Source organism: Rhinopithecus roxellana, chromosome 3 (genome assembly GCF_007565055.1).
Source record: "Rhinopithecus roxellana isolate Shanxi Qingling chromosome 3, ASM756505v1, whole genome shotgun sequence".
NCBI classification, from domain to species: domain Eukaryota; kingdom Metazoa; phylum Chordata; class Mammalia; order Primates; family Cercopithecidae; genus Rhinopithecus; species Rhinopithecus roxellana.
The window spans coordinates 11,465,296-11,481,656 of record NC_044551.1 but is presented as its reverse complement, the minus strand read 5'-3'; the positions used below and the strand labels follow the sequence as shown (position 1 = coordinate 11,481,656).

The 16,361-nt window shown below is 38.6% G+C and overlaps 1 protein-coding gene across 3 annotated transcripts in view; it reads left to right on the top strand.

Annotated features, from left to right (window-relative positions):
- The window catches only part of NDUFS4 (NADH:ubiquinone oxidoreductase subunit S4), a 129,231-nt gene extending 115,204 nt beyond the window's left edge, over nucleotides 1-14,027 (top strand). For 2 of the 3 annotated variants that reach the window (XM_030927683.1, XM_010376268.2), the window contains one exon: nucleotides 13,811-14,027. In XM_030927683.1, coding sequence (XP_030783543.1) covers nucleotides 13,811-13,823 — 13 coding nt within the window. In that variant the 3' untranslated portion in view covers nucleotides 13,824-14,027. The remainder of the gene's footprint in view (nucleotides 1-13,810) is intronic. The other variant, XM_030927682.1, reaches the window with a different exon arrangement.
- The last annotated feature ends 2,334 nt before the right edge of the window (nucleotides 14,028-16,361 follow it).

The following is a 16,361-nucleotide window of genomic DNA, read 5'->3' as shown; positions in this document are numbered from 1 at the left end:
CTGCATTTGGTCGATAAATCTATAAGATGTCTCAAGGGGACTTCCAAAATTGTTAAAAGAAATTTTCCAGAAAAAAATACATTGACTCTAGCATAGATATACAATAAACATGTATTGAAGGATTTTACTCATCTGATGTAAGGGTGCCGGGCAAATGTTATAACCAGTTCAAAGGACAAGTCAAACAGCACAAATTTATGTAGGGTAAAGAAATGTTGAGATGAATTGCAAATTGAGGCAAAACTGATTTTTCCAGGACTGGGTTGAAAGGGGAGTCAAAGCTATGAGAGAGGACAGACTTTATATATCTATCAATTATAGTTGATTCTCCTTATTTACAGTTACGGGGTTTTTTTATTGGTTTTTGTTGTTGTTGTTGTTGTTGTTGTTGTTGTTGTTGTTGTTGTTGTTGTTTTGAGATGGAGTCTCGCTCTGTCACCCAGGCTGGAGTGCAGTGGCTCAATCTCGGCTCATTGCAAGCTCCACCTCCCAGGTTCACACCATTCTCCTGCCTCAGCCCCCCAAGTAGCTGGGACTACAGGTGCCCGCCACCACGCCTGGCTAATTTTTTGTATTTTTAGTGGAGATAGGGTTTCACCGTGTTAGCCAGGATGGTCTTGATCTCCTGACCTCATGATCTGCCTGCCTCGGCCTCCAAAAGTGCTGGAATTACAGGCGCAAGCCACCGTGCCAGGCCCCACAGTTAATGTTCTTTAAAGTCACTATGAAACACTAAATTAGCAAGAATTCTTATTCCTGGGGATATACATGGTTAGGTTCCTGCAGGCCTCTGGTCACATAGTTTGTCATCTGACCAGTACATAACCTTTTTCTATGTGTGTTTTTGTTTAAAGACACCTTATTTAATACAGTTAATTCATCAACATTGAACTCACAACCAACAGCACTGTAACTCATGCCTAAACAAAGCTTATCTGAAACACGTATTGGCACATCACAGCTTTCTTGGAACACTAGATAACATTTCAGCACAATGTTTGGGGACCATTTTAAACAGTGAAATTACCAAAAAGCAGCACAGAAATGCAAAAAATTGGCACTAAATAGAGCACAGAAAGTATGCTTGTTTACAGTATGAGAGCTGAAACAAGAAGGCAGAGCATTATCCTGCTTCCCCTCATTTAGAAATGTGTGTTACAGGACTCAAATTTTTTGGCATTCTCCACATGTCACAAATGACCACAGAAGCACCATGGGTGTTGATTTAGGAGTCACAAACTTCAGTTAATAGGTGAATTCACGAAAGATTTTTTTTTTATATACATAGCTTTTTCCTCCCAGTGTCTAATCCTGTATCCTGTCTGTCGCTAGGAAAATACTGCTAAGGCAAGGGCGACAGGGAGCATGCAAGCGAGAGAGCGCGCGAGAGCTAGAGAGAATTATATATGGTGGCTTAGTGACATTCCTGGTATATTGTAGATTAAATAGGATTCTGAGAATCCATATGAGTAGCTTGCAAATCTCTGGGCGTGGTTTTTGGCTATTTGTGTAGTTTTTTTTCTCCAGAAAAATGTGTTGTAAATTTCTAATGACTGACTTTCAGATGTACTTTTGGAACACAATAGCTGGAGTAGTGGATTACTACCTTGGTTTGTTTTGTGGCAAATGCTGAATAGTTCCAACTACTGCTTTGAAAATAATAGTAATATTACATAACATGTATATTATTTGAAAAGATAAAATTTCAAGGGGCCATTGACTGTCACATCAAAGCAGTATTTTGGGGTTTGAGAGGTATCACAGCTACAGCAGGTATAGGGTACTACTAATCTAACAAATATTTCAGGTGCCTCATGTTTTCACCTTATTTGCTTGTTTAAATCACTTTATAGAAACTTCATGGGAAGACTTGCTTTGCAGTGTATCCAAAACTGCTGTTATTTCTCCATAGTATTTTCTAAAGATCTAGGATACTTTTACGTTATTCTGAACCATTTACCCCCTACCCTACCCTACCCCAATATTATATATCTAATTGGTAATTTCAAAGAAAAGATACTTTTTTTTCTTATTATTATTATACTTTAAGTTCTAGGGTACATGTGCATAACGTGCAGGTTTGTTACATATGTATACTTGTGCCATGTTAGTGTGCTGCACCCATCAACTCGTCAGCACCCATCACTTCGTCATTTATATCAGGTATAACTCCCAGTGCAATCCCTCCCCCCTCCCCCCTCCCCATGATAGGCCCCAGTGTGTAATGTTCCCCTTCCCGAGTCCAAGTGATCTCATTGTTCAGTTCCCACCTATGAGTGAGAACATGCAGTGTTTGGTTTTCTCTTCTTGTGATAGTTTGCTAAGAATGATGGTTTCCAGCTGCATCCATGTCCCTACAAAGGACGCAAACTCATCCTTTTTTATGGCTGCATAGTATTCCATGGTGTATATGTGCCACATTTTCTTAATCCAGTCTGTCACAGATGGACATTTGGGTTGATTCCAAGTCTTTGCTATTGTGAATAGTGCCGCAATAAACATACGTGTGCATGTGTCTTTGTAGTAAAATAATTTATAATCCTTTGGGTATATACCCAGTAGTGGGATGGCTGGGTCATATGGTACATCTAGTTCTAGATCCTTGAGGAATCGCCATACTGTTTTCCATAATGGTTGAACTAGTTTACAGTCCCACCAACAGTGTAAAAGTGTTCCTATTTCTCCACATCCTCTCCAGCACGTGTTGTTTCTTGACTTTTTAATGATTGCCGTTCTAACTGGTGTGAGATGGTGTCTCATTGTGGTTTTGATTTGCATTTCTCGGATGGCGAGTGATGATGAGCATTTTTTCATGTGTCTGTTGGCTGTATGAATGTCTTGTTTTGAGAAATGTCTGTTCATATCCTTTGCCCACTTTTTGATGGGGTTGTTTGTTTTTTTCTTGTAAATTTGTTTGAGTTCTTTGTAGGTTCTGGATATTAGCCCTTTGTCAGATGAGTAGATTGCAAAAATTTTCTCCCATTCTGTAGGTTGCCTGTTCACTCTGATGGTAGTTTCTTTTGCTGTGCAGAAGCTCTTTAGTTTAATTAGATTACATTTGTGAATTTTGGCTTTCGCTGCCGTTGCTTTAGGTGTTTTAGACATGAAGTCCTTGCCCATGCCTATGTCCTGAATGGTACTACCTAGGTTTTCTTCTACGGTTTTTATGATATTAGGTCTAACATTTAAGTCTCTAATCCATCTTGAATTAATTTTCGTATAAGGAGTAAGGAAAAGATCCAGTTTCAGCTTTCTACTTATGGCTAGCCAATTTTCCCAGCACCATTTATTAAATAGGGAATCCTTTCCCCATTTCTTGTTTCTCTCATGTTTGTCAAAGATCAGATGGCTGTAGGTGTGTGGTATTATTTCTGAGAACTCCGTTCTGTTCCATTGGTCTATATCTCTGTTTTGGTACCAGTACCATGCTGTTTTGGTTATTGTAGCCTTGTAGTATAGTTTGAAGTCAGGTAGCGTGATGCCTCCAGCTTTGTTCTTTTGACTTAGGATTGTCTTGGCAATGTGGGCTCTTTTTCGGTTCCATATGAACTTTAAAACAGTTTTTTCCAATTCTGTGAAGAAACTCATTGGTAGCTTGATGGGGATGGCATTGAATCTATAAATAACCTTGGGCAGTATGGCCATTTTCACGATATTGATTCTTCCTATCCATGAGCATGGTATGTTCTTCCATTTGTTTGTGTCCTCTTTTATTTCACTGAGCAGTGGTTTGTAGTTCTCATTGAAGAGGTCCTTTACATCCCTTGTAAGTTGGATTCCTAGGTATTTTATTCTCTTTGAAGCAACTGTGAATGGAAGTTCATTCATGATTTGGCTCTCTGTTTGTCTGTTACTGATGTATAAGAATGCTTGTGATTTTTGCACATTAATTTTGTATCCTGAGACTTTGCTAAAGTTGCTTATCAGCTTAAGGAGATTTTGGGCTGAGACAATGGGGTTTTCTAAATATACAATCATGTCATCTGCAAACAGGGACAACTTGACTTCTTCTTTTCCTAACTGAATACCCTTGATTTCTTTCTCTTGCCTGATTGCCCTAGCCAGAACGTCCAACACTATGTTGAATAGGAGTGGTGAGAGAGGGCATCCCTGTCTTGTGCCAGTTTTCAAAGGGAATTTTTCCAGTTTTTGCCCATTCAGTATGATATTAGCTGTGGGTTTGTCATAAATAGCTCTTATTATTTTGAGGTACGTTCCATCAATACCGAATTTATTGAGCGTTTTTAGCATGAAGGGCTGTTGAATTTTGTCAAAAGCCTTTTCTGCATCTACTGAGATGATCATGTGGTTCTTGACTTTGGTTCTGTTCATATGCTGGATTACGTTTATTGATTTGCGAATGTTGAACCAGCCTTGCATCCCAGGGATGAAGCCCACTTGATCATGGTGGATAAGCTTTTTGATGTGCTGCTGAATCCGGTTTGCCAGTATTTTATTGAGGATTTTTGCATCGATGTTCATCAAGGATATTGGTCTAAAATTCTCTTTTTTTGTTGTGTCTCTGCCAGGCTTTGGTATCAGGATGATGTTGGCCTCATAAAATGAGTTAGGGAGGATTCCCTCTTTTTCTGTTGATTGGAATAGTTTCAGAAGGAATGGTACCAGCTCCTCCTTGTACCTCTGGTAGAATTCAGCTGTGAGTCCATCTGGTCCTGGACTTTTTTTGGTTGGTAGGCTATTAATTATTGCCTCAATTTCATAGCCTGCTATTGGTCTATTCAGGGATTCAACTTCTTCCTGGTTTAGTCTTGGGAGAGTGTAAGTGTCCAGGAAATTACCCATTTCTTCTAGATTTTCTAGTTTATTTGCGTAGAGGTGTTTATAGTATTCTCTGATGGTAGTTTGTATTTCTGTGGGGTCGGTGGTGATATCCCCTTTATCATTTTTTATTGTGTCTATTTGATTCTTCTCTCTTTTCTTCTTTATTAGTCTTGCTAGCAGTCTGTCAATTTTGTTGATCTTTTCAAAAAACCAACTCCTGGATTCATTGATTTTTTGGAGGATTTTTTGTGTCTCTATCTCCTTCAGTTCTGCTCTGATCTTAGTTATTTCTTGCCTTCTGCTAGCTTTTGAATGTGTTTGCTCTTGCCTCTCTAGTTCTTTTAATTGTGATGTTAGAGTGTCAGTTTTAGATCTTTCCAGCTTTCTCTTGTGGGCATTTAGTGCTATAAATTTCCCTCTACACACTGCTTTAACTGTGTCCCAGAGATTCTGGTATGCTGTACCTTTGTTCTCATTGGTTTCAAAGAACATCTTTATTTCTGCCTTCATTTCATTATGTACCCAGTAGTCATTCAGGAGCAGGTTGTTCAGTTTCCATGTAGCTGAATAGTCTTGAGTGAGTTTCTTAGTCCTGAGTTCTAGTTTGATTGCACTGTGATCTGAGAGACAGTTTGTTATAATTTCTGTTCTTTTACATTTGCTGAGGAGTGCTTTACTTCCAATTATGTGGTCAATTTTGGAATAAGTGCGATGTGGTGCTGAGAAGAATGTATATTCTGTTGATTTGGGGTGTAGAGTTCTAGAGATGTCTATTAGGTCCGCTTGGTGCAGAGATGAGTTCAATTCCTGGATATCCTTGTTAACTTTCTGTCTCATTGATCTGTCTAATGTTGACAGTGGAGTGTTGAAGTCTCCCATTATTATTGTATGGGAGTCTAAGTCTCTTTGTAAGTCTCTAAGGACTTGCTTTATGAATCTGGGTGCTCCTGTATTGGGTGCATATATATTTAGGATAGTTAGCTCTTCCTGTTGAATGGATCCCTTTACCATTATGTAATGGCCTTCTTTGTCTCTTTTGATCTCTGATGGTTTAAAGTCTGTTTTATCAGAGACTAGTATTGCAACCCCTGCTTTTTTTTGTTCTCCATTTGCTTGGTAGATCTTCCTCCATCCCTTTATTTTGAGCCTATGTATGTCTCTGCATGTGAGATGGGTCTCCTGAATACAGCAGACTGATGGGTCTTGACTCTTTATCCAGTTTGCCAGTCTGTGTCTTTTAATTGGAGCATTAGTCCATTTACATTTAAGGTTAATATTGTTATGTGTGAACTTGATCCTGCCATTATGATATTAACTGGTTATTTTGCTCATTACTTGATGTAATTTCTTCCTAGCCTTGATGGTCTTTACATTTTGGCATGTTTTTGCAATGGCTGGTACCGGTTGTTCCTTTCCATGTTTAGGGCTTCCTTCAGGGTCTCTTGTAAGGCAGGCCTGGTGGTGACAAAATCTCTAAGCATTTGCTTATCTGTAAAGGATTTTATTTCTCCTTCACTGATGAAACTTAGTTTGGCTGGATATGAAATTCTGGGTTTAAAATTCTTTTCTTTAAGAATGTTGAATATTGGCTCCCCACTCTCTTCTGGCTTGTAGAGTTTCTGCCGAGAGATCTGCTGTTAGTCTGATGGGCTTCCCTTTGTGGGTAACCCGACCTTTCTCTCTGGTTGCCCTTAAGATTTTTTCCTTCATTTCAACTTTGGTGAATCTGGCAATTATGTGTCTTGGAGTTGCTCTTCTGGAGGAGTATCTTTGTGGCGTTCTCTGTATTTCCTGAATTTGAATGTTGGCCTGCCCTACTAGGTTGGGGAAGTTCTCCTGCATGATATCCTGAAGAGTGTTTTCCAACTTGGTTCCATTTTCCCCCTCACTTTCAGGCACCCCAATCAGACGTAGATTTGGTCTTTTTACATAATCCCATACTTCTTGCAGGCTTTGTTCATTTCTTTTTCTTCTTTTTTCTTTTGGTTTCTCTTCTCGCTTCATTTCATTCATTTGATCCTCAGTCGCTGATACTCTTTCTTCCAGTTGATCGAGTTGGTTACTGAAGCTTGTGGATTTGTCACGTATTTCTCGTGTCATGGTTTTCATCTCTGTCATTTCGTTTATGACCTTCTCTGCATTAATTAGTCTAGCTGTCAATTTTTCCACTTTTTTTTTCAAGATTGTTAGTTTCTTTGCGCTGGGTACGTAATTCCTCCTTTAGCTCTGAGAAGTTTGATGGACTGAAGCCTTCTTCTCTCATCTCGTCAAAGTCATTCTCTAACCAGCTTTGATCCGTTGCTGGCGATGAGCTGCGCTCTTTTGCAGGGGGAGATGCGCTCTTATTTTTTGAATTTCCAGCTTTTCTGCCCTGCTTTTTCCCCATCTTTGTGGTTTTATCTGCCTCTGGTCTTTGATGATCGTGACGTACTGATGGGGTTTTGGTATAGGTGTCCTTCCTGTTTCATAGTTTTCCTTCTAACAGTCAGGACCCTCAGCTATAGGTCTGTTGGAGATTGCTTGAGGTCCACTCCAGACCCTGTTTGCTTGGGTATCAGCAGCAGAGGTTGCAGAAGATCGAATATTGCTGAACAGCGAGTGTACCTGTCTGATTCTTACTTTGGAAGCTTCCTCTCAGGGGTGTATTCCACCCTGTGAGGTGTGGGGATGTCAGACTCCCCTTAGTGGGGGATGTCTCCCAGTTAAGCTACTCAGGGGTCAGGGACCCACTTGAGCAGGCAGTCTGTCCCTTCTCTGATCTCACCCTCCGTGTTGGGAGATCCATTGCTCTCTTCAAAGCTGTCAGACAGAGTTGTTTGCGTCTGCAGGGGTTTCTCCTGCTTTTTTTGTTTTTGTTTAGCTGTGCCCTGTCCCCAGAGGTGGAGTCTACAGAGACAGCCAGGTTTCCTTGAGCTGCTGTGAGCTCCACCCAGTTCGAGGTTCCCAGCAGCTTTGTTTACCTACTTAAGCCCAGCAATGGCGGGCGCCCCTCCCGCAGCCTCGCTGCTGCCTTGCGGTTAGATCGCAGACTGCTGTGCTAGCAGTGAGGGAGGCTCCATGGGCGTGGGACCCTCCCGGCCAGGTGTTGGGTATAATCTCCTGGTGTGCCCGCTTGCTTAAAGCAATTGGGGTGGGAGTTACCCGATTTTCCAGGTGTTGTGTGTCTCAGTTCCCCTGGCTAGGAAAAGGGATTCCCTTCCCCCTCGCACTTCCCAGGTGAGGCGATGCCTCACCCTGCTTCAGCTCTCGCTGGTCGGGCTGCAGCAGCTGACCAGCACTGATTGTCCGGCACTCCCTAGTGAGATGACCCCAGTACCTCAGTTGAAAATGCAGAAATCCCCGGTCTTCTGTGTCGCTCGCGCTGGGAGTTGGAGACTGGAGCTGTTCCTATTCGGCCATCTTGCCCAGAATCCCCAAAGTAAAGATACTTTTAAAGTGAAATTCCTAAAAAGCTATTTTTCTTTTCTCCTCCTTAAAATTATATGTTAGGGTTATGCTCTGCTTTCAGCCAGATATAATATGGGTGCATAGCCTGGTGAAGAATCTAGAAACCTGCCAAGTACCAGTGTACTTTGCTTTGGCCTCCCAAAGCTTTGCGCTTCTGATCCCATGCTTCAGTTGGAAGTGACTGTTGGTTACGTCAGTTTGTGCCAAATTATGTGGTAGTTCTTGTTCAGTGCAGAAATGGAGAGTAGGAAAAATCATTTAGCTGTTCACTTCCAAACTGATGTCAGGGTTTGAGATTAGGTTATTAGAGAAGAAAGACCTTTCACAGAACGTCAATCAAGGTTGAGGTAAAACATTTCACAAGCAATAAAAGAACTGATGGATGTTTGTATTTTTGTATTACTGAACCATAAACGAAATGATTCTGCATAAAAATGAATGGAATTATTTTATTTTTCTGTCTTATATGTGGAATTCATAAGTTAATTGTGGCCTGGTTTTGTTCAGAGGTTGGGATTTTTGGCATTTGAAAAGATTATACCATTTATATCATAGGAAATAGAATATTCCAACCACAATGTGGAGATCTACAAAATAAACTGGCATATTTCAGAAAAAAAAAATGGGCATGGGATGTTAAAGATCACATTTTAAGTTTAGTACAGCATTTTCCAAAGGGAAATGATACTGGGGCTTAAAGTTCAACTAGTTTTGTGAAAGCATTTCAGTGTGTGAAACAGCAAAGGGAGTCAGCTTCTCATCATTTAGGTGTTGGTAGTTGGGTTTGTGGCAAATCTGTGCCATATGGCTACTGTCCTCTAGCAAGTGACGGCAGCACTGGAAGCTTTACCCATCCCTGGGGCAGCTGCCTGGGACTCCATTGCTTTGATCTTCTTCTGTTGCACAGCTGGGAAGAGCAAGGGGCTGGTTTTCAGTACCCTATAGGACAACATATGGGACCATTATGATTGTAGACTATACCTTCATTTTATATAAGCATTCTTTGGAGAGTGCAAGTATTTTCACTTCCATGTTCCCATTCAGAAAAACAAGTTTGGACTCTTTCTTTAAATATATATACATATATATGTATATATATGTATATATATTTTAGGGTTAAAAAAGGCATTGTTATAGAAATTTAAACGTTTAATATCTATATTTTATTTCTTGCAAAATATATTCTTTCTTTTTAGCAACAAGTTTCAAATAGGAAGTAGGAAAGATGAGTATAATTTGTGTAACTTACCTATTCTTAAGCACACATGCTTAATGTCCTTTCAAGTGTTGTTATTCTTAGAGTTTTATCTTTTTAGCTCAACTTCACTGTTTGCTCAGGTAACCTTTATATTCGAGTATAATAGGACCAGTAAATTTGTTCATCCAGGCACTGTAAGATAAACACCTTGGAGGAGGATGCTTGGAAATGTGATCAGATTCTTAACAGTATCTCAAAAAAGAGCAAATGTTTATTATGATGACAGCCCTACATAGTAGAAAAGTTTTCTGAATAATGAATAGAAAATCCAAAGATGTACGTGGATTCTTACTTTAGTTTTAGTCTCTATTGTGAATTGTCATTGGACTTCCTCATATACTCCTTTGCGTTTAGGGAAGCACAGTTCCATGTACAACTTTGGAAACAAAGTTGTTTATCACAGAGAAATGGGAAGATAATAAATTTTTTGCCCTACATATCCTAACAATCATGAGTGGTCAGTGGTAATTATATAGAGATGGATCCTATTAGCAAATGCAGGCTGCTTCTGTGTGTATTTTTGTTTGTTTTTCACAGGGTGCTTTGCCCATTCACATTCCAATCCCTGTCATGATACTTCTATTTATTGTTGTTACCACCATCAACAGCAACTGTAATCTGGCTCACAATTCCCAGGAGCCAGCTCACTCCTTAGTTACCAGGAGAAAACCCAAGCCAGTTGTTCTTTTATGTGTATAAAACTTCATTCTTCTCACATTGCAGTGACCCTGACCACATTTTGAAACTCCGTAACCAGAATAGGTATTAGATCTGTGTCTGAGATCTGATGTAGTACAGAGAATTCTCCCTGGTGGCTGAAAGGGTAATTGAGTGAATGAGAAAGTGACTATCAGGTTTGTGTTTGTGTGTATATTACTGGTTCCTAGATACTTGAGTGCTTTCTCATTTCTGCAGTTTCTTTCCTAATGTCTTTATTGACCTGGTGAGTGTGTGTTGGGAGGTAGTAAGATGAGGGAGATTTAGGTTTCTTAGCTATCATTTGGCAAGAAAAGATTATGGAGGTCTTGGGTTAATTTTCCAGCTGTCATTATAACCAAATACAGAATCTACACTAGAAACCATTTCCTTTCTCACAATTGTGGGAGAGCATATGTAGAACATAGATTTATTTTCCAGGGATTCTTAAAAGTCTTTTCAACATATTTTTTCAAATAAAAGGAAATGAATTAAATAGATAAAACTTGTAATTGTAAGATATTTTTAAAGAAATGCAGTTTTAGGCCAAGCGCGGTGGCTCACACCTGTAATCCCAGCACTTTGGAAGGCCGAGGCGGGCAGATCACAAGGTCAGCAGATCAAGACCATCCTGGCTAACATGGTGAAACCCCGTCTCTACTAAAAATACGAAAACTTAGCCGGGCGTGGTGGCGGGCACCTGTAGTCCCAGCTACTCGGGAGGCTGAGGCAGGAGAATGGTGTGAACCCGGGAGGCAGAGCTTGCAGTGAGCTGAGATCACGCCACTGTACTCCAGCCTGGGTGACAAAGCGAGACTCCATCTCAAAAAAAAAAAAAAAAAGAAAAAAAAAATGTAGTTTTATTAATAAAGTAGTTAGGTGTTAAAGTCCGTCTGGGTTAAAATCCTGGTTTTGCCACTTATTAGCCCTGTGACCTTAGGCTGTTTATTTTCTCTATATTTTTTTAAGTTAATGTAAAATTAAGATATATACAATGCCTTCCTTATAGCCATGCAACCTATAAACTCCATACATAAAATTTCAATAAAAATACATTTCAAGCACTCAGCATGGGGACTAGAACATACTACCTAGTGCACCAGGAATGCTCTTGCCTCAGGGCCTTTGCAGTTACTGTTCTCTGCCCACTTCTCAGGGAGGGAGGGCTCCCCTGTATACCCCATCTAAAATGTTTTCTCCTTAGTACTTACTAGGATGTAATATACATTTTAAATTTAGGTATTACTGTATTAGCACCTAATATACTATATACTTACTAACTTTTCTTCCCCTACTAACTTCAAGAAGTTCAGGAAAATTTTCTGTTTTATTCACTAGTCTGCCTCCACTGTCTAAAAACAGTCTCTGACATGGAGTTGGCAATCAATAATATTTATCAAATGAATGGCAATGCTCGGTAAATATTGTTATACCTCCTTTATTAAATTGAATATTTTTTGTAATTATCAGCATCGTTCACTGGTTAATATGGGAAGTGCTTAAGAAGTTTATAATTTTAAAGTTACTATGCTCAGATCACAGTATTAATTTGCTTACCAAAACCCGTTTCTGTAGTTAATAACTAGGTTAGATTATAGCTAGCTATACCCGAAACATCACAAATTCAAATTTAGTGGGCTCTAATGTAATGGAAATTTATATAGAGACATGTTGCTAGGAAGTTGTGAATCAAATTTGAGGACCAAATAATACTTAACATTTATTGAGTGCCTACTATAAACCACAAGAGACAGTGTAGCATAATAGGTAAGGCGTAGCCTCCAAAATCTGGCCAGCTGTGTTTAAATCCTGATTCTGTCCCTTCTTGGCTGAGTGACCTTACATTAGTTACCTAACCTCTCTGAGCCTCAGTTTACTCAGCTGTACAAGGGGGATAATATTACTTCATATAAAAGTTCTTTCTCATAGAACTCAATAAATGTTAAGTGGGGGTGCTTTCTAAGCACTTTACATGAATTATGACATCCTTATGAAGTACAAGATGTGTACTTTAATCCTCATGACAACCTTATGAAATACAAACTTTTCTTATGCCCTTTAGTAAATTTTTTGACATGGAGATAACTACTTGTTACGTACATACTTTATAAGTCCAGATTCTCTTAAGGTAAGCTACAGCTTGGTAACTTTTTTTTAATGGATAAGAAAGTTCTCAAAACATATTTTCTACTCTGTGAAAGTAAGGTTATGTTGAGCAAGTAAATTAATATTTTCTCTCCTGGATTCTGATGTTTCATTTGCTTTCCTGCTTCCCCTTTTCCTTATAGTTATTGGACTTTCTTTGGAGATGGAGTTCCAGCAGTTGGGAATGTAATATTCTGTTATGGATAAAGTAGATTAAAAGTTTAAATTAAAATACTCTGTTAAATCTTGTTACTTTCCCTTGTGTACAGTAGCAGTAGTATACTTTGATGAGTGAGTTTCATAGGCTTAACTTTTGTGGTAAAACTGAGTACTAACTAAGGGACTATTGAAATGTAAGCTTTGTGGCAGAAAGTACTATACTCACCAAGATCAAGAAGCTCACTTAATTAGACCATATAATAATCACATTTTGGACATTTTATACGTGACTGCGTGATACAACCATGAATTAGATGTTTCAAGATGAGTTCTTTGAATAAAGTCCTAAGAGAGAATAAATTACAGGTGTGGGAAAATGGATTTTATGAAGAAAAGTGAATGTTATAGGAGTTGCCTAGCTTAGGGAATAAAAGAATGACTTAATTATATTTTTAAGGGGGAGGATGTTGATTTGTTTCCCATGTTTTAGGAGAAATACAGAATAGAACTTAGTGCAGAAAATGTAGACATACATATACCCAGTTTTCAAAACTACAAAATGCTGAAATGACTTTGGATGGAAAATATAAATACTCAGAAGAGAATAGACAGCTTTGATTAGTGGCCCTTACTTTTGTATGCATAAAAATCTTCTGGAATTGATAAAGTGTAGTTTCCTGGGTCCCCACCCAAGATTCTGATCTAGTGGGCCTTTAGTCAGGCCTAACAATTTGCACCGTTTATTGGGTACTCGCATGTGAGTCCAATTAGTGCAGATAGCCCTTGAAATAAATGTTGAAAATCTTTTTGAGTTTAATCAGTAGCCTTAGTAACTTCTCATGGTCCACTTCAACTATGTAGTACACACACGCACCCACACACACGTACATATTTTTCTATATCCCTTTGGAAGAGTTCCAAACTCTTGTAAAGAAACCAGTTTTTGGAAGAATAGTGAGGTTGGTTATGTTGTTCATCGCTCTTCGTTGCAACTGTTTTTAAAGTCCTTTGTTAAACCACATAGAGCAATGGAAATTTTAATGTAATTAATACATAGATATCAGTAATTGAGCAAGGAGAAACTGAATCATAGTTTACATCTTTAACTTGAGATATGGTAAATAATCTGTAGGCAATCTTTTGGCCCCTTTTCTCATAGAGGATTATAAGGGAACAAATAGTAAGTGTATCTCAGATGTGTTGACATATACTCTTGATGATAAGTGAACATTGAGTTACAAAAGCTAGCCTCTGCTTGCTGTGCTTTTCAGGTATCCTCTTTAATTCTGTTTCTGTGGATTTGTCTTTGTTTTTTCCTCCTAGGATGGAGCTATGATGTTGAAGAGAGGAAGGTTCCAAAACCCAAGTCCAAGTCTTATGGTGCAAACTTTTCTTGGAACAAAAGAACAAGAGTATCCACAAAATAGGTTGGCACTGACTATATCTGTGCTTGACTGTGAATAAAGTCAGCTGTGCAGTATTTATAGTCCATGTATAATACATCGCTTAATCTCCTAATAAATTTGACCTTTAAACTACAGATACATTTTGTGGTGTCTATTTTAAATGTTTTTTGATGTCTCATATTGGGCATGTTTCAATTTCCTATATAGAGAGAAGATTTGAGGTGATCATACCTCTGGGAAATCTTGGTACTTAGAATCTATTAACAGGAATGCTTGAAATCAGCTGCAACATTGAAGTTTTATATTTGCTTTTTATAGCCATTCTCAAGTTAATATTGTTTATAAATCACTAGCCAACATTATTAAAATGTTGTCTTGGAAATGGTTTTATCATAGGTAGAGAAGTACACAATAACATTGCAGTCTTATAAACTTAAACCCCTATCTCATCATTATTAAAGTTCTCTTCTTTTAATTACTACTTTATAATTTACTAAAGTATTTTGAGCCTGAATGAATTGCATTTCATAGTAATCTCTGCCCAGAAATCAACACTTTCTGATTATGAGGAGTTCAGGTGAAGATTCCATATTCTTAGGAATTAAGACTCAGGGAAAATAATCAGTTCATTCACGGGGATTTGTAATATTCACTTGTTTTTTTGAAATATAAGTAGATATATGCTTTTATTGTTAACCGTTTAGGTCATACATTATGAGTTAAACACATGCTTTGTTTGGCTATTCAAAGAACACTTCGTATACTAACCCTCATAATAACCCTATTAGCATGAACTATTATTTTACCCATTTTGCAAAGAAAAGACAAAAATCAAGGCTGAAAATGATTAAATAGTCTGCTCAAGATCACACAGGTCATGCACTGTGGCTCATGCTTGTAATCCCAGCTATGCAGAAGACTGAGGTGGGAGAATCACTTGAAGCCAGGAGTTTGAGACCAGCTTGAGCAACACAGCAAGACTCCATCTCTGAAAATATATAAATAAATAATTTTAAAAATAAATTAGCCTGGCATAGTGGCATTCATGTGTAGTCAGCTACTCAGAAGGCTGAGGCAGGAGGATCACTTCACTTCAGGAGGTCAAGGCTAAAGTGAGCTATCATGCCACTGCATTCCAGCCTGAGCAACAGAGTAAGACCCTATATCTTAAAGTTATGCAAGTCCTAAGTGCCAAATCTGGGGCTTGAACTTATGTCTGTCTGTCTGCAAAACTCATACTCTATTTTTAGTTATGAAAATAATTAAAAATAGCTAATGGAGTCAATGTCAGATGATTTCTTAGGACTTTTCTTTTTTTTTTTTTTTTTTTGAGACGGAATCTTGCTCTGTCGCCGGGGCTGGAGTGCAGTGGCGCATTCTCTGTTCACTGCAAGCTCCACCGCCTCCTGGGTTCACCCCATTCTACTGCCTCAGCCTCTCTAAAAGCTGAGACTACAGGCACCCACCACCACGCCCAGCTAATTTTTTTGTATTTTTAGTAGAGACGGGGTTTCACCGTGTTAGCCAGGATGGTTTCCCAGGATGGTTTCGATCTCCTCACCTCGTGATCCACCTGCCTCGGCCTCCCAAAGTGCTGAGATTACAGGCATGAGCCACCGCGCCCAGTTGATTTCTTAGGATTTTTAATGTTACTTGATGTTTCCAAAGTTATAAACTAAATATATATTTTCTTACAACTGCATTTCAGAAAACAATAGCACATTGACACAGTTTTGGAGAGCATATTGGCAGCCTTTTTTCAAACTGTTAACTTCATATTCCATTTAATTTGAAAAGGGCACTTATAGGCAAATAGCCTGTGGGATATACAGAGGTAAATGTCCAAAGATGTTAATTGTGAAGTTGTTTCTAGTAGCTAAAATGTCAAAACAATCTAAACATCTATTAAAGGGGGAATAGAGTTCAAGAGTATGATACAGCTATTTAAAACAACAAAAAAAGTATATTAGCTTTTTGGAATGAAGTTCAAGGTATATTACTAAGTGAAAAACACCAAGAATAGTAGACAGCATGTGGAGGTGAGGTGAGGCAGCAGATGCTTACATATATGTACCTGGAATATTTTAGAGTAGATATATAAGAAATTCTTAATGGTGACTTTAATGGATACCATTGGTTGTAGGAAAGGGGGAGGTCTTTTACATTTATTTCAGCTTTTAATACACTGGCTAAATTATTACCATACAGCTGTATGGTAATATATATTTTTATAATTGTATACATAAAGAAAACCCACTACATTTCATATGTTGGCCATCTTAAGCCTTACTTAATATATGTTTTAATAATTACTATTTTACAATTTTATTTCAGATGAAAGGTAAACTTTAAGAAATAAAGTAAACCTGTTAAGAAGTTACCCATTTTTTTAGGCCGGGCGCGGTGGCTCAAGCCTGTAATCCCAGCACTTTGGGAGGCCGAGACGGGCGGATCACGAGGTCAGGAGA